At 33.9% G+C, this 24,050-nt stretch overlaps 3 protein-coding genes across 4 annotated transcripts in view; all 3 read left to right on the top strand.

The window, feature by feature from the left end:
• The window catches only part of Rpn13 (regulatory particle non-ATPase 13), a 136,956-nt gene that overhangs the window by 111,866 nt on the left and 1,040 nt on the right, over positions 1–24,050 (top strand). For both annotated transcript variants that reach the window (XR_013876904.1, XM_080151262.1), the window contains exons 2-11: positions 14,147–14,217; positions 14,440–14,568; positions 14,938–15,081; positions 15,598–15,680; positions 16,115–16,266; positions 17,133–17,297; positions 18,196–18,299; positions 18,643–18,789; positions 19,608–19,673; positions 23,692–23,814. Coding sequence is in view for 1 of the 2 variants with exons in the window: in XM_080151262.1 (XP_080007388.1) it covers positions 14,164–14,217; positions 14,440–14,568; positions 14,938–15,081; positions 15,598–15,680; positions 16,115–16,266; positions 17,133–17,297; positions 18,196–18,299; positions 18,643–18,789; positions 19,608–19,673; positions 23,692–23,814 (1,167 nt within the window). In the remaining variant the exon portion in view is untranslated. The remainder of the gene's footprint in view (positions 1–14,146; positions 14,218–14,439; positions 14,569–14,937; positions 15,082–15,597; positions 15,681–16,114; positions 16,267–17,132; positions 17,298–18,195; positions 18,300–18,642; positions 18,790–19,607; positions 19,674–23,691; positions 23,815–24,050) is intronic.
• On the top strand, positions 2,417–6,493 carry LOC145312118 (alpha- and gamma-adaptin-binding protein p34-like). The gene is made up of 5 exons (XM_080151263.1): positions 2,417–2,748; positions 2,945–3,032; positions 3,236–3,410; positions 3,566–3,681; positions 4,068–6,493. Exons 1-5 carry the CDS (start codon positions 2,459–2,461, stop codon positions 4,272–4,274), a joined length of 876 nt encoding a protein of 291 aa, XP_080007389.1. The 5' UTR covers positions 2,417–2,458; the 3' UTR covers positions 4,275–6,493.
• On the top strand, positions 6,487–13,569 carry CSN3 (COP9 signalosome subunit 3). The gene is made up of 13 exons (XM_080151261.1): positions 6,487–6,602; positions 7,328–7,428; positions 7,950–8,036; positions 8,517–8,688; positions 9,030–9,080; positions 9,478–9,591; positions 10,361–10,462; positions 10,894–11,034; positions 11,540–11,617; positions 11,900–12,048; positions 12,471–12,561; positions 13,072–13,137; positions 13,404–13,569. Exons 1-13 carry the CDS (start codon positions 6,516–6,518, stop codon positions 13,482–13,484), a joined length of 1,320 nt encoding a protein of 439 aa, XP_080007387.1. The 5' UTR covers positions 6,487–6,515; the 3' UTR covers positions 13,485–13,569.

Raw genomic sequence — 24,050 nt, 5'->3', positions numbered from 1 at the left:
TCTAATAAAAGTAAATTTTATCTTAAAGTCATAAAATTATACAAGGTTGTATATTTATTCCTGGTTGCTAGGAATGTTTATATTTACTTTTCTAGTAAAGTCGGGGATGGAGGGGACATTGGACTGTTAAATATACCGGCCCCAAACGTTTTTTTTATAAAAATATTCTCTTATTCTTGCCTTCTAGGCTTACCTATAAAAAATATTGTTTGGTTGGCAGAACTTTTCCACAAAAATAATTTTAATTTAAAGATAATTTTTATCAACATAATTGGAGAGTGTAATTCAATTTTTCGTCTATTATCTTATCCAATAAAATCCCTGAATAAAGTAAACAAACAGTAGTAAATCTCTTCTTTATCTCTTTCTATTGAATAATGATTCATTTTACAAAATTTGCCCTTGTAAAACACAATTGGCTTAACACCTGTATAAAACAAGTAAGACAATACTTATAAAAAGCGGGGCATATTAAGGTATTTTCATTAGAAATTTCAAAAGTTAATTTCATACAGCTGATGATAGACAAAGAACGAAGTATGGAATTTCGGATTATAGAGTAGACTCGCTACTTAAAATGTAAACAGACTATGACTCAAAATTAACATTCATTCTTTGAAAGGAGGCCGGCTAAAGTTTATTGACTTTCAAAAACAAGGAAGATAATATTATAAAACAACAAAACATATTAAGTAACAAAGAATTGGTTATTAACATTATTTTGAAATTTCAACAAAAATTTCATATAAATCTATCTACAGGATTCTCAACATGGATATACTTCCATTTACAGACTTGATATTTTAGAGATTCATATTTACAAAATAAAGTAAATGGCATGAAATTTTTTTTAACCAAAACTAACACATTTAAAATGATTCTATTGCCTTTCTTTTAATTGTTTAAAGAATTTCTAAGCTTAATTAAATTGTACCTAACAGTTACAGGAATCATCATAAGTAAGAACTCTCCGTTACGAACACAGGCTGACTGTGATGAAGAAAACCTCACCTTTAAAAATATAAAAAAAAGCTACGTTTTTTTAATGAAAACCTTATTTTTTACATTCCAATGGCTAATTCCAAGTCTAGACATTAGATTAAAACAATAGAAGGAGAAAGGGTTAAATAACAGTATCTCCCCATCGCATAAACCTTGTGTGTGCAACCTTTCTATTAGATCATTGAAAATCAACCAATGGTTTCTCTTATATTAACACAGCTAAGTAGCAGAAAATAATATAGAAGCAGACGAAAGAGGTCTTTGAAAAAAAGGGAGTTGTCCGTACATACATCTATACTATAGATCTGTTATCTAGACTGTCATCCTTTAGAGCATATCAACTGCAACTGTAGATTTTTTTTTAAAAGGGCGTCTTAGCTGCATGATATATAACTAAAATTATCAGATAAGACACAGTTGAAAACAAGAACGCCATGGTTATTTTTCCCGACTTTAGCTCAACATAAAGCAGCTTGAAAAGTTTAACATAGATAGGACGATTCTAAAATGTCTAAATTATGGATAATATATAGAAAATATTTTTTTAATAAGAAGATTATTTTCCTTATCCCAGACTAAAAAGTTTGCGCGGCATTTTCGGGCTTTTAGTGAACTAGGCATTTAGCAAAATATTTATCAAGTTTTTAAGAAATATATTTCAAAGTTAAAATACCTTGAAATGAAAATATTAAAAAATAAATTTTTTTTTTATATTTTAATTTTTTAATCGTTTAGTTTTGCAATTTTGTATTATAGTGATACTAATACAATATTTTAATTTACTAAAAGCCTTTGCAAAATAATGAGTGGCTAATAGTTTCAGATAATTTGAAGCTGTGTTAATAAGTAATTTTATTAAAAATGATTGTTTTATGTAAAAATTATTAGTATTCTTTTTGATTGTTACATCTATATTTTGTTAGATATTAACATTGTTGCTGATTTGCAAATTTTATGATAAATTAGTACATTTATATGCTTAAAAATTAAACTTTATTTTCCTTGTGACTTGACGTTATATAATATTAGAAGATTTGTAATTTTAATTGAATAAGGGTTGAGAGATACCAATTTAATTTTAAGAATATGTTAGTATTATTGACCTACTTGTAGAAAGTCAAAATTAGTATCCGATAATTGCAAATTAATTGTGCCTTGTATGAATTTTATAATTTCACGTACCGGCTTATCTTAAGTTTTTGTAAGATAAACATTAATTTTTTATCCGTAAGAAGATATAGTTGACCACTATAATAATATAGTTCTCCATTTTAATAAAGTTTTATATAGGTCCTTGAGTTGTTTTAGGCCGGCTATTTTGTATTTTACAGGTTAAGTAAAAAGTGAGACAAAACCGCTATATAGTTTATTTTTATATGAATATATTTTCAATTAAATGCCTTTTTTTCAGAATCAAAACGAGATGACATAAAACTTTTCTGTAAGATCATCTAAAATGAGTACTACGCAAGAAGACCATGCCTCTAGTCCCGCCGTTAGCGGCGGAGTTTGTAACCTAATAAATTTAACCGCCGATTTCCGGCCTCATTCGTGGATAGTTGACCTTCTATTAGAATCACAAAAAAACAACACGCCTCCAACAGAAAAAGACGACAAAAATTTAGGAAATGGCGATTCCTCGTCGGATAAAGACATTGTGCAGTTAGAGCTTAGGACTAAATATTATAATGCTCTTGTGAAATTGAAACATTTTAGTTTTGTAGAAGATGACACCAATAAACAAAGGTAAATTAATGTAAATGTTTTATAATCAATAAATTGGGCTAAAATTATACTTAAGACTTTTTAAATTTTGATTGGAATGTTTAAACTACCGTGAGAAAACTAGTAGTAATTTTGTTTATCATAATTAGGAGTATACATCAACTATTGTCAATTCTCTTAAGATCTCTGATATTAGATAATTTTCATATATTTTTAGGTTTGATGATACAGAAGCTTTATTAATGTATTGTGATGGAACACACGAGTCTTTGCGCAGGGCTCAAATTGTTTGGCAGCTTGCAAAAGTAATTATTAATTTCCCAAAACTTAAATCAACTAATCAATCTATCAAGAATTGTATTTTAAACCTATTCCTATAAAACTCTCACATTTTCTCTGCTTAAATAGTGCTCAACTACAGATTTAATTGTCGGTGGGCTAGTTATACTATTGTTTACTAGGCACATATCAAACACAGATCATTTGGTTTATAATGTTCGTTTATCAGGAAAATGAGCCAGCTGTTTGTCTGTTTATTGTTGACACTACAAAGGACACAGTAGTGGATGGCAGTGGAGAAGTTACCCGTACACAGATTCTTTCCTGGTGTCTTGACAACAACTTTGAACTTGTTGAGTGTGATGAAGTGGCTGAAGATGACAATGGCAGCGATGAGGAAGGAGGTTTGATTTTTGCTGTTGTAATATTATTAAGGATATTAAGAGTTAAGACAATGGGGATTTTATATAAACCCCAAAAAAAACTGTAGGCCAAGGAATAAGAATTTGTGTTTATAAAACTTTGGAACCATTTAAAATCTTTTAACTCTTATCCTCAGGAATTGTTGACATTGTTGGTAAAGGTAGAATCTTGGAGGCCCTAAAATCTCACACGTGGAGCACCATGAAATTACTGGATCCTCCCCCGATGTTGGCCAACGGCAATGCTAATCAGGTAATTTGTTCTTTATCCTTTTATTTAAAGTAGTAAGGTTTTTAAGATCTCGAATATTGATGGCCTGAATGAGTTGTACTTTATATGAAAGATTTTTTAATGACTTTCCTGACATCCAACGCCCTTCCCTTGAGGCCAGTCGTGAAACAACTAGTTAAGTTTATTGGAAAATAAGTCAGGTTTTAAATTTTCTATCTATGAACTGAACAGTGACCACAGTTTCGTTTAGGTTTTGGTCTTTATCTAAATGTTGTCATCCTGTTATTATTAATAATTCATTAGGTACCTAGGTATTATTGATAATATTGTCTTAAGTATATTTGTTTCCATATACTTAACAGCATTAATATACAAATGGCCAATTTTAAGAATCTGTTTTTAAATAGGAAAGAAAAGCCCGGACTCTAGGCACAGAATCCACCAACATGGAAGCAAGCATGGACTCATTCGAGGCCCTGTTCTCTGAGCTGGCCGTAATCAAGGCCAAAGCGGACAACCTGCCCCTGGAAGAGAGGCGGGCCTATGCAGAGAAAATTGCGCTCTCTTTTTACGCCGCCATGGGTGGAGGAGATAGCGAGGATGAGGAGGATTGATCCTCTATTTTTTTCCATTGCCAAACCACACTCCTGCAGGGAGTGGACAATGGACTGTAAATGATAGTGGTACTCCAAAACTCTCATTTGTTGGTTTAGAGTACTTTAATCAGCAAACTAATGTTTTTGTTTATTGTCCATTGTCTTATCCCTTAAGATCCCTGAGATTCTTCTTATTCTAGAAACAACATAAGTGTTCAAAGTACATAAAGCAATATTTTATGATTAAATATTTCAAAGGCTTACAAACAACTAGATATCATGTAAAAACTTCTTTTTTTTGTCAATGTTGAAGATGCTTTTATGCTATGATCATTGATTATGCATGCATATAATACTTATTAATATTAAACTGAAGGGTAGGTAGTTAATCTATTATTCCAATTTTGTGCTTTATAAATAGTTATTGTTTAAATTGTTGAATGTTTAGTGAAACTGTGAATTGTTAATTAGGTTTAGTTATCATTCAAGATTTTTGCATAAAATGTATGTATGATTTAAGTATTATCTGATAAAATTGTGCATATTGCATATTTAAAATTAAGCTGATTTATTACATAAAAGTTAAAGTCTTATGTATGCCAAACATTGAAATATCTTAATACACCAAGCCTTCCTATTCCTTGCACTAAAAACTTTTTAGCTTTGCTACACATTTCTAACTTCAAACAATAGAATTATAAGAGAAGAACTATCGTGTGAACCCCTTTTTCGTAAATCTGACAAAGGAACTTTTCCAGCTGACAAAACACCTTAAAATTTTTCGAGTATATAATTTCTAGAAAGCTAACTTTATATTAAGGAATTCAACAATCCATAGCTAACTTATTAAAGGATTTGTAATATGCTTTACACTATACTAGAAAAATAAATTTTTACACGATATAATTTACGTGAGAAAAGCTTTATCTTAAGAAATACGACTATTTACAGCTGACTCTTTATATGAACAAAATGAAAAAAAAATATGCCCTTTCTTCTTACCCATATGTGTACAGTGTATACACAGTACAACGCTAGGTCCTGTTGAAAACGTAACGAACGTTCTGTTGTATTGCTATTTGTTGTTATTTTATTTTTATATAATTTATTTCGAGGTAAACATGAAACAAACTATGAATTTATGTATTTTAAATGTTTATAATAGATATGAATTACGAATTAAAGAATATAAATCATGTACATTTGAAGTCCGAGATATTATTTTTTTTGTTTTAATAGAAACTCAAGAAAAAACTATGATTTTATTAATTTAAATTCATAAAGGGATTTTTATTATTTTATAACGATTGCAATAGATAAAGCATATTTATTATTAATGCACAGATAAAACATAGATGTGAAACAGCAATATGAAGGCAGTACTTCATGTGATGGACTTGATTCGAGTAAAAGTTGAAAGAACAGCTCTAAATAACTCTAATGTGTAAAACTAGAAAATTTCCGTTTAATTTAACCAATGACAAGTTATTAAAGTTCTGTTATCTTTCTGCAGAATTTCACATTAAACATTATTTCTCTAGAGTAATCACTCTACTCTTCAAACAAAATAGAAATAAATGAAACTGACTATTTGTTCAATATTGAAATGAACATTTCTTACATTAATAGCAAATCAGGGGTGTATATTCTGCACAAGATTTATTTTTTTTCCCCTGCTACAAAATTTTTTATTTTTCTTCCCCCCCTAGTTTTTTCTCACCAAGTAGGGGGGAAATGGAAAAATATTTAAAGAACTCTATATTTTATTTATTTTATCCCTCCTACCACACATTTTTAAAAGTTTTTTCACCAAGGAGGGGGGAAATGGAAAAAATATTTTCAGTTTTCTTAATTTTTACATTTTTTTCCCCTCCAACCACTTATTTTTTATTTCCCCCCCCCCCCCCCTGAGCAGGGGATCCCATGTAGAATATACACCCCTGTAGCAAATTAAATAAAAGATTGAATTTTCTTAGAATTAGATACCTAGATAAAAAAAATTTGATGTCTGGTTTAATAGTTATTTATCGTATTGTATTATAGACAGTTTACCGCGGATTGGATACTAAATGAAAAATGTCTTTAATAAGATACGACACATGATTTTTTAGTATGACTCAGAACTGATTTAATCTGTCTCAAAGTCATGCTATAAGTAAAATATGTATTATTGTACGAAATTTTATCTTTGCATTCGCATTTTTACGAGCTGTGATTAAAACCAATGTTGCAGAGAATCAATAACTATAATATTTAAAAATGGCTTTGGAACCGTTTACGAGCACAGTCAAGACTTTGACCACACAGAAAAGCTTTGCTGAGCTAGGAGACTTTCTTAACAAACAGGTTGGTGCATGGTAGCAAATTATTAGGACTGACAGACGGATGGTCTGACAGTGAATAATTGAGTATCTTAGCTACTAATTTGATAGCATTAAGGGAAGTTTCATAAAATGAAGTACTCAATCGGTTCAAGGGTTAGCGAGATCTTAACGGACAAACAAATTAATCTAATTTAGGTTTATATTTTTATAAGTATCATTTTAATATTTACCTACCTACTACGTTTTCGCTTAACATCATATTACTAAATTAAAAAGGTACCTAGTTTGGGCAGTGTTATCCTTCTATTACAAGACATCAGGTAGACAATCACAGGGCATTATCCGCTTGTAATGGATGGTGTGCTATCACTGCCTACTGATTTGCGGATATTATGTTAATTAACTTACAATAGACAACAAATCTACGATGCTTGTGTAGAAGTCCTAGCACATTGTGCCTTGTAATGAGTTACCCTTGTTTTTGGTCACGGCGTTCCCCTAAACAAATATACAACAAATCTACGATGCTTGTGTAGAAGTCCTAGCACATTGTGCCTTGTAATGAGTTACCCTTGTTTTTGGTCACGGCGTTCCCCTAAACATATTGGTGTTATGATTTTGATATGGCAGTTTACGGTTCAACTTTTAACGTCATCATTTAAGACATATTAATGGCTGAGATTTACCTTTAAGCATTAACTTCCCCGACTACAAAAACTTGAAGATTTAATTGAAAAAATGATTAAGGCTCCTATACTGGCTGGAAATGTGGGTCAGCTTGAATCCTTGTATGAGAGTCTGGATGATAATCAGCACATCATGGGATGTCTGGCCATTATTGCTGCCAGGTAAAATATTTTTCTCTAGGTTGTAGGAAATTTTTTTTAAGCTTTTTATTTTTCTATACCTATGTACCTAGAGATTTCTATTAAAAAATTTAAGTTCAGTAAATATTGAGTTTTCTCAAGTTTTACAAATAAGTTGAAAAAGTTTATTTACAGTACAAAGAGATTTCTAAACCAAACATTTTCCTTTTACAAGAGGCATCTTGTGGTTATTTGCCTATGTACTGTTTAAACTTTATAAATTCTTAGTTTACTGCATTGAGGGAAGGAATTTTTAATTGTAAAATATGCTATCCATGTTTTTTCTACGCTATCTTATTCGTTGGCTTAAAAACTTTGTTAACTTATGAACTAGAATTTTAAATTGGTTATTTCCAAACAAGTAGTGTCTAAACTTTTTCAATCAATAAGGGTAATTTTGATAATCATCTTTGGGGAAGTACAATGTACATCAACTTATCATCCATTGTTTTATCCCTTAAGATACCTAGTTTACTAGGTCCGAAAAATCGTATCTTATTCAGACTAAAAGCTGACAATATAGAGAACTGGGACCAGATGCTTCATAGAACTGACACTCTTTTCACAGAGATTAATGATGAACAGCTCAGGTGAACATCTTTTTAAATTTGCATACATCACAAGAGTATAACCTGTACGTGTAGATATTTAAAACAATATATGGTAAGTATAGAAGGAGATACTTTATAATATACTAGCGGCTACGCCCCCTAGAAGCCTCTAGGGGCACTTAAGGTAGGAGGGGGGGAAAGTCGACCTCATCCCATTTTTAATTTTAGTTTTTAATAGAGTAAAAAAATATTTTTTTGGGGGGGGGAGGAGGGCGAAGACACCCTCCCAAAAAATAGTTTAAAACCTTCTCAGGACCTATAAGAAGCTTCATTGTAAAGGAGAACAATATCGGTTCAGTGGTTAGCGAGATCCTTCGGGACAGACAAAAAACGTTTACTACTTTATATGATAGGATATGTCGTTATTATTATTGAAAAAAATTACAACTAGTTATATTTTATAATTTATTTTCTTAGTTTCATGTGTTTCAATAACCTAATTTATGAAATCTATTATAGATTTTCCATTGGGATCATTGTTGAGATCTGCAAGCAGTTATCCAGCCAGCTAGTGAAGCACAACCTGGCCATCAGAGGCATACCTGTTGTCCAGCGGGCAGTAGCCAAGATCCAGACTAAACCTGAACAGTTGGTTTCTCCACATGCAGATCTAGCCAAACTTTGTCTCAAGGTAATAATCAGAATTGAAGGGAGGGAGGGGACATTATGCTGAAAATAATACTGGTACCCAAAGTTTAACAAAAAGTCTTATAAAATCTCGATTGGTTGGTACAAACTTGCAGTGTATATACTTTTCAAGGATACATAAAGCGTTTTTTTTCCTATTGCTCTTTACAAAATGTTTTTTTTTTATCAACATTTAAAATCATTAGGTACTTACCTAAAAGTTTTCATTATCCTTACTTAATGAAAATTACATCTCATTTTTTTTCTAATAAAAATGTATTTGTTAATTCATCACTGATTTCTGACCAGAATTGTCCTTGTTTTTCAATGATTTTCTTTATTTAGGCTCAGTGCTTTGGTCCCATCCTCCCAATTCTAGACATAGATATTACAAAGGTATAGTAAACGTGATACTCTATGACTCACTTTGTTCGTCTGTCAATTTGTCTTTAAAGGGAAATGTTGATTACTTTGCTGTTGTTCAAGATAGACTGCACATTTTTCAATGAATATTTTCTCTCTTTTATACTTGGACCGTCGGTCTGTCATTAATACTCTTAATGTCCTCAAATATTTTTTTGAAAAAATATCTTTTATACTATTATAGATAAAATGTTATTTTTTGTTGAAGATTTCGCTTACAAATGAGCATCTACTCCTTTCAATTTTTTGTTCCTTTGTACTACTTGTAAAACTCTGGAGGACATCAAACTTATTTTGAGGAAATATTACTCGGCTTTTATTAAAGATAGATGGTTGAATACATGCTGTGAAAATGCTAATATGTTTTTAGGTGTCGAAAGAAGACGAACATTTTGACGCTCTGCGCCTATTGTTGTATTATTACTATGGTGGCTGTATTTATCTTGCTGTCAAGGAATATGAAAAAGCTCTTTACTTTTTCGAGGTAATTGGTAATTTTTTAATTGTAAAGAAAGTCTTCAGGTTTATATGGTAGAAATAATAAACACTAATAAATTTTCCTTGAATTTAGCTAGAAGAATGATATTTATAGTTTTAACCAAGCATAACCAATCTAGGACTCTACGGAAGTCCGCATCATGTCAAGTAATTCTTCCAGTCGTCAGAGACAGTTACAAAAGTTTTTATTTGGTTAGTTTTAATTAATTTTGAGGTAATTTTAGAGTGCAAGGGTCAGGGTTTCGGATCCGCATTGATTTTATGCGGATCCGGATCCTCAAAATTTGGTCAGTGCGGATCCGGATCCGGATCCTACTGGATCCGGATCCGGATCTTTGACAATAAAAATAAAATCACAAAATTTTTCAAAAAAATTTTATTCTTTAATTCGAAGTCAAAAATACTTTTAATTTTCAAGTCTGAACCTAAACCTTAAAGATTGGCTCTCATCAAGAGAATGTCTGAGATTTTATATAAATTTAGTAGATTTTTCCATTTTTTGGAGTCTAAGGATCCGGATCCGCATTTTTTTGCGGATCCGGATCCTTGGACTCAAAAATATGCGGACCCTTGCAATTGCGGATCCGGATCCGAAACCCTGGCAAGGGTGCTTTATACTGACATTAATCTTGTGTATTTTGTAAGTTTCATAATATATTTTATATATGTTTAAGGTATGTATGTCTTTACCCAAGGGACAGTACCTAACCTTTTTTCATTCAAAAAGTCATCAGTTTTCATTAATTTTAATCTAGGTGACAGTAACGTGTCCTACAGCCGCAGTATCTCATGTCATGCTAGAGGCGTACAAGAAATATTTACTCCTTACTCTTATTGTTCATGGGGATAAACCAAAGGTAATAAAAGGGATACACAAAGAGATAAGACAATAGACGATAAATTGCTATTTTTATACAATGATGATAGTCAAAATTACTTCTTCTCTAGAGTGTTATCATTGGGAAAAGTTTGAGCAATACTATTCTGGAACCTGAACCAACCAAATAAAAGATAATAAACATACCCAATGTTTTTGAGTAAACGAATTTGATATCATGGTTACAAAACTTTGGGTACCAGTGTAATCCAAAGTTTAATGTCCGCTCTGTCACTGGACACACGTTAAATGTGGAGATCTTTAGTAAAAGTATAGTGTTCAAAACATAAAAATTGAGGCCTCCTTTGAAAAAATGTCAACATAAAATTTACCTAATGTCAACTAGGCTAAAATCTTTAGGATGAAACCTATAATTTTCTCCACTTTTATATTTTATAAACGTCTGTTTAGGATTACGTGAGCCTGCCCAAATTCACCTCCCCCATAGTTGGGAAGTTTATGAAGCCGCTGTGCCACATGTACACAGAGATTGTGACAGCTTACCATCATAACAATGCAGAGGAACTCAGGGCTGTTGTTAACAAATACAGGGTAAGTCAAATATTTTTTAAGCATGGCTTCGAAACCGATTAAAACTGCTGGACAAGAACCAGTTTTCATAGCATCGTATTACATACAATTTTCTACGAATATTAAATTAAAAATCACAAAACTAATACCAGTTTTGTTAGCCCGCGCCTACGGCCATTTGGGGTTACCAAAATGGTTTTTCATTTGAATATCCGCGTAATGCTTTCTATAATACGTGCGATAAATAACTATTGATTAAGTTCTAGAGTTTTTTCTTTACGGATAAGACAATAAAAGCTAAAACCTAAAATTTATTATAATCAACTAAATAACTTCCTCCATACCTAAATTAAATTATTCTGGAAAAGTCGGGACAGTATTGAAAAATAAATCTCCAAAGATTTTAGGCCAATTTTGAATGCCTTTGGAAGTTTGGGGTCACTATAATTTTTTTTGTCTCCTTCCCATATTTAAAGAAGTTGAACTCTCCCATTACCCTGCCTAGATTGTAATGTATTATTTTTAGGAGGTCTATGAGAGTGATAGTAACCTTGGCCTGGTGAATCAAGTTGTCAAAACTCAAGCTAGAAGTAGCATTAAAAGGAATTATATTGAAGTGAAAATTACCTGTTTTATCTACGGCTCTTCAAAACTGGTTTTCAAATAACAGTTTTACAGGCCCCTAATTTTTTAGATGGGGTGACTGTACTCCTCGCCATATTTTTATAACCTGGCGTAGACTATTATTAAACTTCCCTTTAAATTGTTTACTAGATCTTAGAGAAATACTTTCATAGACAAACATATATAAATATCCTTTCAATTAAGCTTAAGTAAATGATAATATTGCGATTTAAATCTTCAATTGTAAAACGCCCTCTCTAGGTTGACCAAACCTTTTGTGACCCTATCCCTGGTGGATGTTGCCAGCAGAGTTGGCCTGGACAACCCACAGACTGCGGAGAAGGAGATTGTTGAGATGATCAGGGAGGGGGCCATCCATGCTACAATCTCCCAGCAGGATGGTATGGTTAGGTAAGTTTTGGTTTTTAGTTTTAAATTAAAGCCTTCGCCCCTTGCTCCTGTGCACCCTAAAGTTTGAGGGGAAGAATTAAATTCATTTTTTGGAGTTTATCTTTTCTTCGCGAGTGGCTGGTTAAGTAACCTCCTCAAAAATAGTTTTTAAAAACTTTCAGGTACTTGTATAAAAGTAAACCATTTTGTTCTAGCAGTAAGCGAGATCTTTTGATACACTTATTTGAGTTTTTTTTATATTCGGATAAAATTAGTTATTTAGGGATTTTTCAACTATTTAGTTTTAACAATGCCTCTGCATTGAATTAAAGAAAATAAAGAAATCAATCAATCATTGCCTTAATTTTATTAGATACCTACCTACCTATTGAATTTCCAAAAATTAATATTAAAGAAAAAATTGAATAAATATTTGTTTCTAGTTTTGATCCTAACCCTGAGTCATACTCAAGTCCCGAGATGTTGAGACTAGTGGAAGGAATTGCTAGTAGCGCCATCACTATGGATAAAAAGGTAAGGCTGCATTTTCTCAGGCAGGGAGAAGACATTGGATTGTAAAATATATTTATACCCAAAGTTCTTAATTGTTGGCATATCAAATCTTTATTAATTTCACAAACAATCCATTTCTTAACTTTTTTAGTGTTTTTTTTTAAATGACTTCAGCCAATTCTCTTATACCCATTATTCTCCTTCTTTATTGATTACAGTGACCCAGTCTGTATACCAAGAATGTACGCAAATTATAAAATTACTAGAGCAAAGAAACTTACTAATAAAATAATGATTTAAAAGTTGAATTAATATTGGTTTCTAAAATCTCTTTGATTGTACATTTTTGTAAAAAAGGCCCTTTTTAAAACTCAAGATAAGTCCATATGGAACCCCGAACTGACCTCATCATCATCGCCGATTATTGAAAGATGATATTTTCTCATATTCCAGTTCACTTAGGAGTTGACTCCATCAGGTTGTTTTTGGTCTACCTGGTTTCAAAATTGACCCTATCATACTTTTAATTAGGTTGAGAAATTAACTGAGGAAATTATGGTGAGCAAACAGTACCTAAGAAGGATGGTCAGTGGAAAGGTAGGCATTCTAGCTTCGAAATCGATTAATATCCGGTGGATAAGAACCGGTTCTCTGTCACACTGAAAAATCATGTATCGTTTCGTATTATAAGCAGTTTACTATAAATAGGAAGATGTTCATTGTACAACTATAAGATTAAAACTAGTTTTGTTAGCCCCGAGAAGCCGAAGATACGAATATAATTATAATGTGATAATTGAAAATTTTTATATCCGCGGAATGATGTTTATGATACGATGCGATGAATAACTATTATTGTTTAGGAACAAGACGAAGATGAAAGATTAAGCTCCAATAGTGCGGTCAGCTCTGGCGGGGGAAGGCTTCCTGGTTATACTATGTAAAATAAATATTCTAATAATATTCAAAGAAAAATACTTATGTTCATTCTGTATCTCAGACAAGCAGTGGACAATGCATTCTATAGGAGAATAAATCCGCCATTTTAAAGAAAAAAAATCTTCGAAGTAAAATTTTAAAAAATCTACAAGTACATATTTTTGGCCCACAATAATTGTCATAATGATAATTTTAATAATATTTTGATGTAAATGTAATTATGTTAATATCTATAAGGGCATATCCATTCCAATTGTAAAATTTTGGTCATATAGCCGAATAAAAGAAAGATTTTTTACCAACTATCTTAAAACAAAATTTCACTCTTTTTACAAATCATTTAACCAATATAACGTCTAAATAATTTTAAATAAAATATTCTAAATTAATTTTAAAAAATCTCATAATTTAGCAATCAATAGCCGTGTCTTTAAAGCCCAGGAAGGGAGGGAACATTGGACTGTAAATTATGCTGACCCCAAAGTTTTAATTTCAATCTGCATGTAGTTGACTGAAACAAAATTTGGAGGGGGATTGCATTAAATTTATCGTCCATTGTTTTATCCCTTCAGATCCCTGTTCAAGCCATCTATTGTTTAGAAACTGTAATAATATTAATAAAAAAATCTTCGTCATAACATTGTGATCCAAACTATCTTGTTTCAGAACTAAAACTAGTTAAATATGGCAGTTGGAGGACCTTTGTTTGGAAGCTCTAGCTCCCGGTCCGCTTCTAAGGTGAGTTTGTTTGAGCAGATTGGGGAGAGGGGAGAGGTAGCTTAAGAACACTAAGGATTATTTTAATTGTTCGAAAAGATGCACAAAATAATCCTCATGTCTTCTAAAAGAAAAGATTTAAATTAATATACTTAGCAGATTTTCATTTTTTTGTGTGTTCAATAGTGATAGGATTTAATTTTCAGTCTTTTTCTATAAAATCAAACCTTATTTTTCGCTCAGGCTCTGGTTGACTTCCGTGCTGGAAAGATGAACCTGGATACTAGCACCAAGATGGTGACTGCTGACCCAAGGAAGGGAACTGTTCAGATCTTTCAGAACGATGATCAGCTGATGCACTTCACATGGAAGGTAAAGTGGAAATTGGATCATATTTTATATAAAAAAAATCTTAGATTCCAATATTGTTAAATATCGCTTGGCTTAATACAACTTTCTTGTAACTTCTTAAGGGTTGAGATAATGGAAGATGATTGGTGTACACAAAAAACACCTTCAATTGTGAAAAATAAAATAACCCCTTTGTTTAATTGAAATCATCTGGTAAAAGTTTGGTCATTGCTCGTTTATACGAAATTAACAGTATTTTTTATAAAAGCCTCCAGTTTTGAAGCCAATAAAAGAGAGAACATGTTTGGAAAATTTTGGGGACTAGTAAATTTCATAGCACAATGCTCCTACCTTCTAGGATTTCCTTTCATTTGTTGAAATGTATTGCAGGATCGTGGCACCGGAACCGTGGAGGAGGACCTGACTATCTTCCCTGATGATTGTGAGTTTGTGCATGTACCAGCCTGCACCACTGGCAGGGTCTACCTCCTCAAGTTCAAGACCTGCAGTAAGCGTATGTTCTTCTGGATGCAGGTACAAATTTAAGTATGACAAACACACCCAGTAGACTGAGAATGTACATTGTACGCATGTTATAAAGTACATAGGCAAATATTTACTAAAATAATCATTCTAAAAGTTGAATCAATACCTGTTAGGTTTTAAAAACCTTTTGTACATTTTAGTTTATAAATGATATGGCGGATTATCAGAAATTAAAAGTATGTGTTCAAAAAAAGATAACGTATCAGTCAACAATATTTTCTAAGCTAGGATGAACACTGAACTTGCATTTAAATTACTATTACACTATGTAATGGTTGTAGTAGAACTGTAGAATATACGTAGATTTTATGACTGGGGTAAAATTGTCGTCAATTAAGGTTACTAACAAGGACATCATTTATTGGTGAGTTCGTTCATCCACTAGGAGAGGGGGGAGGGAGTGTATGCGGGTATCGTTATTTTTTTACGAGATTCATTTTATTTGAGTACATGATAATATGGTTTGAGATCCAAGTAATAATCTATTCACTGTGTAAATTTTAGGAGCCCAAGACTGACAAGGATGAGGAATATTGCAAGAAGGTGAATGATTCTCTCAATAACCCCCCAGTTCCAGGATCTAGCAGGTATTAGTACATTTATTACCCCATATGATCATTATCAATCAGACCCAATGATTCGTCCAACTTGCAAAGAAATTTCTAGCAGAGATAGAATGTTGTTGTATTTAGTTACAGTATTAAATATGTACCATAATATGCGCGAAGTAATTCAGATATTTATATATGACTTTTTATAAATTAAATGAAAAAAAAATTACATTGGAATCTAGATTATCATGGTACCTAAAGTTTTAAGATCACTCTCTCCCATTCGGTGGCTTAAAACTGTTGGTACTTTCAATAAATCTTAATTGTTTTAACTAGCAATGTGCAATTTCTCGAACCAATAATATTAATCTACTGAAGGGGAAATTTTGTTCATCATTAATAGTTATGAACATCAATTTATCATGCATTGTCTTATCCCTCAAGAATCTTTATGAACTTTTATTGTTTAGATCCAGTGGAGGTGGAAGCGGTGGTCTGAGCGGCCTGCTGCCTCCAGGATTTGACCTGAACAACGCTGGAGACTCGGACCTGCAGAGCCTGCTCAACAACATGAGCCAGAGCCAGCTCATGCAGATCTTTGGGGGCGTAAGCGGTGGGGCAGGTATATAAACATTTCAAATATAACATTAACAACGCTGTATTTCCGTCCGTTAATCCGTCCGTAATGCTATTGGGGAAATGTAATTTTCTTGGCATCTATGATTCTATATGAGATAAACAGATAGAATTATTGGTGAGTATTCCCTGTATAAATGAGCAAAAATTATTTATTTTAAATGGTCCGTCGATAGGGGCGTATATTCTGCAAAATTGACCCTGCTAAAGGGGGGGGGGGGGGAGGTTAAAATAAAAAATATGTTGTTGGGGGGGAAAATGTAAAAAAATAAGAGAAACATTGTTTTCCATTATCTCCCCTTCTTGGTGAACAAAACTAAAAAAATATGTTGGAGGGGGGATAAAATGAATAAAATAAGGAGTTTTTTTTTATAAATATTTACATTTTTTAGCAGGGTAGTATATTCTACATGGGATCCCCTGCTCAGGAGGGGGGAAAAAAATAAAAAATGAGTGGTTGGAGGGAAAAAAAATGTAAAAATTAAGAAAACTGAAAACATTTTTTCCATTCCCCCCCCCCCCCCCCCCCTCCTTGGTGAAAAAACTTTTTAAAATGTGTGGTAGGAGGGATAAAATAAATAAAATGTTCTTTAAATATTTTTCCATTTTCCCCCTACTTGGTGAGAAAAAACTAGGGGAAGAAAAATAAAAAAATTTGTAGCAGGGGAAAAAAAAAATCTTGTGCAGAATATACACCCCTGTTTTTTAGCAGTGGAAAAAAATGAATATTGTGCAGAATATACGCCCCTGTCCGTCGTTCTGTCGGTCATATTTCAAAAGATTTCTCTATGAAATATGAGTTTTCTCAAAGAAATTATATGTACAACTTTGTATCTTTATTTTATTGGTTAGGTGGTGGAGCTGGCTTGGCCTCTCTGCTGGCTGGCAGCGGAGGATCAGGTGGTAGCACCCGCAGCAGGCAAGCTGCTGGTACTGGTAGACCAAGGCCCAATATTCCTGCGTCTCCTGATACTCCATCTGCAGCTGCTGCTAGTACTCCTACTCCTGCTACGCCAGGTTTGGAAATAGTTTGAAATATTCTTTTCTTTTATCTTATTACACTAAAGAATGTTTTTATTAAAATATTTTATTTTTATCACAAAAGTAATAAGTAGGTATTTACTATTTAGTGATAAATTTGGTTGCTATTGCGGCAACCAAAATTAGTTTGCTTAAAAGATAATTTCTCAAAGTTTGAATTATTCAAAGATGTTATTAAGGGGGGGGGAAGTTTTGACACATTTGCGTAAACAGGGAGTATAGGCTTTATCTTTGGACTGAGAGTATAGGTTATTAGGGATAAAATCATTCTTATATGATGAATTTTCCCAAGTTTTAAGATTTTTTGGATAGGCCTCCAGGTTCCGGAGCTCCAGGCCTCCAGGTCCTCTCTGTACAGGTAAAAATAAAAAAAAAAAATTTTTTTTTTAAGAGTTAGAAGTCAACTTATGAAACAAAATATGCATTTTTTTCTTCAAATATGTGAATAACATTCAAAAATATGCATATTTTGTTTTATAGGTTGACTTCTAACTGTTCAAAAAAAAATTATTTTTTTTATTTTTACCTGTACAGAGAGGACCTGGAGGCCTGGAGCTCCGGAACCTGGAGGCCTATCCAAAAAATCTTAAAACTTGGGAAAATTCATCATATAAGAATGATTTTATCCCTAATAACCTATCCTCTCAGTCCAAAGATAAAGCCTATACTCCCTGTTTACGCAAATGTGTCAAAACTTCCCCCCCCCTTGCTTCTGTTCTTGAGGAAGGGGACATTGGATTGTAAATCCTTTTGGAACTTTAATTTTTTTTACGCAGCGCACCCCTCTTTCCTTGGCTAAAAACCTTTAGCATACATTGTCTTATCCCTTAATATCCATGCCTCTACTAGGTCTTTAATCAGCTTTTATGTTCAGTTTCAACCGGTGGAAGTACAAATGTTCCAGCTAGTGCTACCAGAGATGGAGCTAATTCAGCCATCCAGCTCTCGGATCTACAATCCATCCTCTCCAACATCCAGGTAAATGAAACCAACTAGATGTGAGCTTGTTCAGTAACATCTATGATCTAGCTCTACTATAATATAGGAAACTAGCATCTAAGGCCTGTGTATTTGAATGGATAACTTAAGAAGAGGTAAAAAAATACCTACATCTTTTTTAAAAATGCCTTAAACCAAACCGGGATTAATGTAAAGCATCCCTAAAAAGTACCCAAAATTCTAGCAATTCAAAAATTAATGTTATTTAAATCTTAAGACATAACAACTTTTCTACTTTATATTATAGGATTGCTTACCTATCAATAAATGGGTCTAAACCCCCCCCCCCCAAAAAAAAAAAAAATAACATTACTTTAACCAGGTACCCGCTGGTGCTGAGGGACTTGGTGGTAGTGGTGAGCCTGCTGTGGACCTTGCTGCGGGTCTCACATCTGAGACACTTCAGCCTCTGCTGTCCAACCCAGAGTTTCTGGAAAAGGTCAAAGAGTTTCTACCCAAGGATGAGAAGGTAATATTTTGATTGGTGCTTTTACTCAACGAACTCTGATTTCTCCGCCGAAAATATTTAAAAATAAAGGTGGGGGGGGGGGGGGGGGGCTAAACCAGCGGTTTCTCAACAGCGCGTTGCTACCCAGTACCCAATATAATCTAACCTAACCTGACCTAAAGTAATAAACAACCAACAAAAAACTACCAAAGTAGTACCCCTTATTCTATACCTATTTCTTTCAAAATAAGGGCGGCGGGTTTCTGTGCTCGACAATTTTTTTATTTCTATTAATAAATGTTTGAATTAGACACCTAGATAAAATCTAAATTAATTCACAGGATAAATGCTTTTCTCGTATTCATTCGAATCCGGTGGATAGGAACCGGTTCTCATCCATACGAAAAAACTATGTCTAGCATCGTATTATATCCAGCTTTCTACGAATATAGAAATGTACAATCATAAGATTAAAACCAGTTTTTTTTAGCCGGTGCCTTCGGCACCTCGGGGCTAAAAAAACTAGTTTTAATCTCATAATTGTACTTTCTATATCCGCGGAAAGCTGTTTATAATACGATGCGAGAAATAACTATTCTTAACTATATTTTACAAAACTTAATATTTAAGAACACATGAAAGTTTTAATGAAGTCAGATTGTAAGAAGGAACTATTTTTGGGTAACTTTGAAAGCTGGTATTTAAAGCTTTTTGGGACTATAAAAGACTTCTTAAGTTATGATAGTAAAGTCCTTATAATAAGTTTGAAAATCACAACATTGTTCAATCTCACAATATTTTGTTAAATTAGTTTAAATGTATCTTGTTACTTATTTTAGAAAGAAGTGAAAGACTTGACCGCTGAAGATTTGAAGGATACTGTTCAGTCTCCCCAATTTAAACAGGTATAACGTCATGGATTTTTTAGTTAGTAAATTGCATGAAATAAAAAAGAGTTAACATCCTTGCACTTACTAAACGGAATAGTTTTTTCAATCTTTCTCTAACTTACTTATGACTTCGACTTTCCTAATAATAAAATAATAGAGAAATACAAGTAAGTTGTAAATAGGGAGGAAGGAGAAATTGGACTGTAAATTTCACTGGTACTAAAAGGTTTAAAGCACCTGTCTTTTGTTGGCTCGAAACTGAAGTGATTACCTGAATAAAATCTTTGTTGAAATTTGCATTGTTTACCACTCTTATCAACCTATAATTTTAATTTACAGAATGGTTGATTTTTTTTTATCGTCCATTGTCTTATCCCTCTCTTGATTGATTGATTAGCCTCCAGTGGACAGGTCTTCAGTTGTTGAATCTCTTGTTGTGCCCGTGTCAAAATTTAAAAACTTCGCGGCCATGATAGGCTGAGTCCAGAGGGATAAAACAGTAAGATTTGTCGGGTTCTGTGGGCATTTAAACAGATGAGATGTGGTGTGCGTGTGAATTCTACATTTAGGACATTTGTCGTCTGTGGTTTCACCTATTCTGTGTAGGTAGGAGTTGAGTAGTCTAGAGTATCCAGATCTTAATTGTGAGAGAAGTGATCTGGTAGCTCTGGGAAGGCTGGATTCTTCACTATTAACTTCTGGCGGGTTTCTTTTGAGAACTTTGTTTGGGGGATATTTGGCTATAATATTTTTGACCTCTGATGTGTGAATAGCCTTATATTTAGATTTCAAATTTTCTTTTTGAACAGGAAGGAGGTTTTTAATTGCTGGTCTGTAGAACTGTATTGAAGGTTTAATTTTTCTTTTTGGAAGAGGTTTAGAAGTCAACTTATTTCCTGGATGGTTGTTGATGTGGTTGGATAAAAGAAACTGGTTTGAGATCATTTTACAGTGATCTCTAATAGGAAGAATCTTAGACTCTCTGTGAAGGTGTTGTTCAGAGGCCATTCTGAGGTTGCCAGTTATAAGTCTCAGAGCCTGATTCTGGAGGGATTGAAGCTTCCCCCAGCTTGTATCTGAGATTATGGGGCTCCAGATGGGTGCGGCATATTCCATTATGCTTCTGCAGATGGTTTTGTAGGTCATGGATAGAGTGTCTTTATCCTGTCCCCAGGTGGATCCAGCAATAGACTTCATCAGGTTGATTTTGGTCTTTGCTTTATCAGCTACTGTTTGAACATGTTTGGCAAAACAGTACATGGTGTCAAATGTTACCCCCAGTAATTTAGGAGTATGTTCATGTGGAACTTGTACTTCTTTCATTTCAACAACTGGTTTAACCTTAAATTCTTTAGTGTCAGTGGTAAACAGTGTCACTGTTGATTTAGTGGGTGAGACTTGGAGTTCCCTTTCTTCTAAGAATTTCATTACAGCTGGGACATAGTTGTTGATGGCATCAGATAATTTATCGATGGGGTTTCCTGTCGCATATATGCTTATGTCGTCAGCATATTGGATAATCTGAACATTCTTAGGAGGTGAGGGGAGGTGTCGTAGATAAAAGTTGAAAAGGATAGGCGATATCACTGCCCCCTGTGGAACACCTGCCCTTACATTTCGAAAGCTAGATCTTGCATTTCTGAAATTCACCTGTGATTGCCGTCCTTTAAGGTAGCAGCAAAACCAGCGTTTCAGGTTTGAAGGAAGAGATGTTTCATTCAGATCCTTCAGAAGCTTGTCATGATTAACCATATCAAAAGCTTTGCTTAGGTCAATCTGTAAGAGAACAGTTCTGTCAGGTTTGGCCGACTTTTTCTTGTTGAAGCCGTTTGTTACCTGATCATTGAAATCATTTAAAGCAGTGACTGTAGAATGGTCTTTTCTAAAGCCATGCTGGAAGTTTGGAATGTCTAGATTGTTGTTAAGAGTAGGAAGTAGGAGTCTTTCTAGGATTTTTATTGCAGGACAAAGTAAGGAAACTGGTCTGTAGGAGTCAGACAAATCTGCAGGTTTGTTAGGTTTAAGAAGGGGAATAATGACGGATTTCTTCCAAATATCAGGTATTGTGCTGGTGTTTATGGACATGTTGAAAATTGTGGTGAGGAATTTTACACCATTGGGTCCAAGGTGTTTAAGATGTAAATTTGAGATGTTATCGGGGCCAGCAGCTTTGGAAGCTTTAGCAGCTTTGATGGCTTTCCAAGTCTGGTCGGGAGTAAATATCAAGTCATCCTCAACTAGATCATTTTTCTTGATCTGTTTTGATATGGTCCTTGAGTCTTTGGAGCTTAGATGTCTTACAACAGAAGTGTACTGTTTATTAAAACCATTAGATATGTCATTGGCAGATGAAAGATATTTGCCTTTGAATCTGATGGCTTGGTTGTTGTTTGACAGGCCATTTTTGCCATTTAGGTTTTTAATTAACTTAAATAGCTTGGATGAGCATTTGATTTCAGCAACTTTCTCTCTCCATTTTGTTTTCCTGTGAATATTTATTTCATTCAGGATTTCTCTATTTAAGATGGCAATTTCTGGAGAGTTCGGGTTGTCTGTTCTAATTGAGTCACGAGTTTTAATTTTGTTTGCAGTGGCAGTAGGGATTTCAGGTATTACATCCTTTATTCGGCCTCCAGGTATTGTTCTTTTGGAGGCTTTGTTTATGATGTCTCTGAACTTCTTTTCTGCATGGTGTATGTTGTCTGGAATAGGTTGGTTCTGGAATTTTTCTTCTGTGATGTTGGTAAATTTTTCCCAGTTAGCTTTATTAAAATTTATGAAGTTCCTGAAATCACTTTTTACTGGATCAATGGTGGTGCTGATTTTAATTATTATTGGGAGATGGTCAGATCCCAAACTGGTTTCGGTTCTCCATTCTGCACTAGTTAGCAAGGATAGAGATGCTAAAGAGATGTCAGGTGATGTTGGTAGGCCGTTTGCAGGAAGTCTAGTTGGGGAGTCTTCATTTAAGACCCCAAATGTGGAGTTGCCAATTTCATCAGCTATTTCAGCTCCCCTGTTGTCTTGGATTCTTGAGTGCCAGAGTGAATCATGGGCATTGAAATCACCCAAGACAAGGGAGTTGCCAGGTATTAAAAGAGATTGAAGATCTGGTTTAAAACCTGAGGTACAGCTGGTTACAGGTGGTATGTAGACATTGTTGATGTTGGTATCACCAATTTTAACACCTAGAGTCTCTGTGTGGCCGTCGGATGGTCTGTCTGGCAGCTTAGAGAAGATGAGAGACTTGTGGACATAGGTGGCAAGTCCTCCACCTTTGTCAGATGTTCTGTCCTTGCGGACTAAGGTGTAGTTAGGGATATCAGGAGGTGTTGATTTATCCCCAAGTTTAGTTTCTTGCAATACTAAAACTTTGATTTGGTGTTTATTGACGAATTCTATTAGTTCAGCTGTCTTGTTTAATATACCATTGCAGTTCCATTGCATAATAAATAAGTCATAGTAGGGTTTGTTGTCTTGTCTGGGTTGTGATTTATTTTGTTGTTGTTGCTGTGTGTGGGATGTTGATGATGGTGGAGGGGGTGAGGGTTGTTGAAAATGGGGTTGTGTTGAAGGGGGTGTCTGCGTCAGCGTGTTGGGGGGGATGGGGGGGTTAGTGTGAAGGCAGGTACGGCAGGCATAGTTATTATTATGTTCTTTGGTATGTTTAAGCTCGCTACAGTTATTAATTTTACGATGGTGGACCCATTGAAAGCATTTGTTGCATATCACAGCTTTAGAGTTATCACGAATTCTGACAAGGCATACAGAGCATATGTAAATAGGCCCTGGGTTAGGTTCGATGCCGGCCATTAGCAGTAAGATTTTGACCAGTCCAGCCGACAGTGTCTGGTCAATTAGTAGAAAAATTCACAACTGAATCTGATGTCCTCTGTGAGGAGTAGGCTGAAGGACTTTGCTGATGATCTGATGGTGATGATCTCCAGGTAGTTGCACGTCGGACACGCTCTTTCTTGACAACTAGTTATCCCTCTCTTAAGATCCGTTGGTTTATAAAATAAATTTAATTTAGGCTGTGTCAATGTTCAGCATGGCCTTTAACTCTGGTCAGTTGGGACCTCTGGTCAGAGAGTTTGGTCTGTCAGAGGCTGCCATTGCTGCAGCTGATAAGGGAAACATGCAAGATTTCGTTCAGGTATAGATTTATTTTTTAAGCCACTAGTAGCTGTGCCCTTAGCATCTAGGGACTTTGTGTATAGAAAGGAACATAAAATAGCTGAAAACGATCCCAAGACTAAAATCTAAAAACGAAATATCCTGAAACCATTACGAGAACTATGTGAAGCTAACTTTAAATAGAGAACCTAATCAGTTCAGAAGTTATTAATATCATAAGCTTCAGACATAAAAAAAACTTTACTACTTTACATA

The sequence above is a fragment of the Acartia tonsa genome, chromosome 2 (genome assembly GCF_053477335.1).
Source record: "Acartia tonsa isolate MP-2025a chromosome 2, ASM5347733v1, whole genome shotgun sequence".
In the NCBI taxonomy this organism is placed as follows: domain Eukaryota; kingdom Metazoa; phylum Arthropoda; class Copepoda; order Calanoida; family Acartiidae; genus Acartia; species Acartia tonsa.
This window is presented reverse-complemented; position numbering and strand designations above follow the sequence as displayed.

Coding starts and splice junctions, on each gene's coding strand:
- LOC145312118 (XM_080151263.1), top strand. CDS start 2,459: ATGAGTACTACGCAAGAAGACCATGCCTCTAGTCCCGCCGTTAGCGGC. Junction 3,033..3,235: donor TTGTTTGGCAGCTTGCAAAA/GTAATTATTAAT, acceptor TTCGTTTATCAG/GAAAATGAGCCAGCTGTTTG. Junction 3,411..3,565: donor TGGCAGCGATGAGGAAGGAG/GTTTGATTTTTG, acceptor TCTTATCCTCAG/GAATTGTTGACATTGTTGGT.
- CSN3 (XM_080151261.1), top strand. CDS start 6,516: ATGGCTTTGGAACCGTTTACGAGCACAGTCAAGACTTTGACCACACAG. Junction 8,689..9,029: donor TAGCCAAACTTTGTCTCAAG/GTAATAATCAGA, acceptor TTCTTTATTTAG/GCTCAGTGCTTTGGTCCCAT. Junction 12,049..12,470: donor CAGCAGGATGGTATGGTTAG/GTAAGTTTTGGT, acceptor ATTTGTTTCTAG/TTTTGATCCTAACCCTGAGT.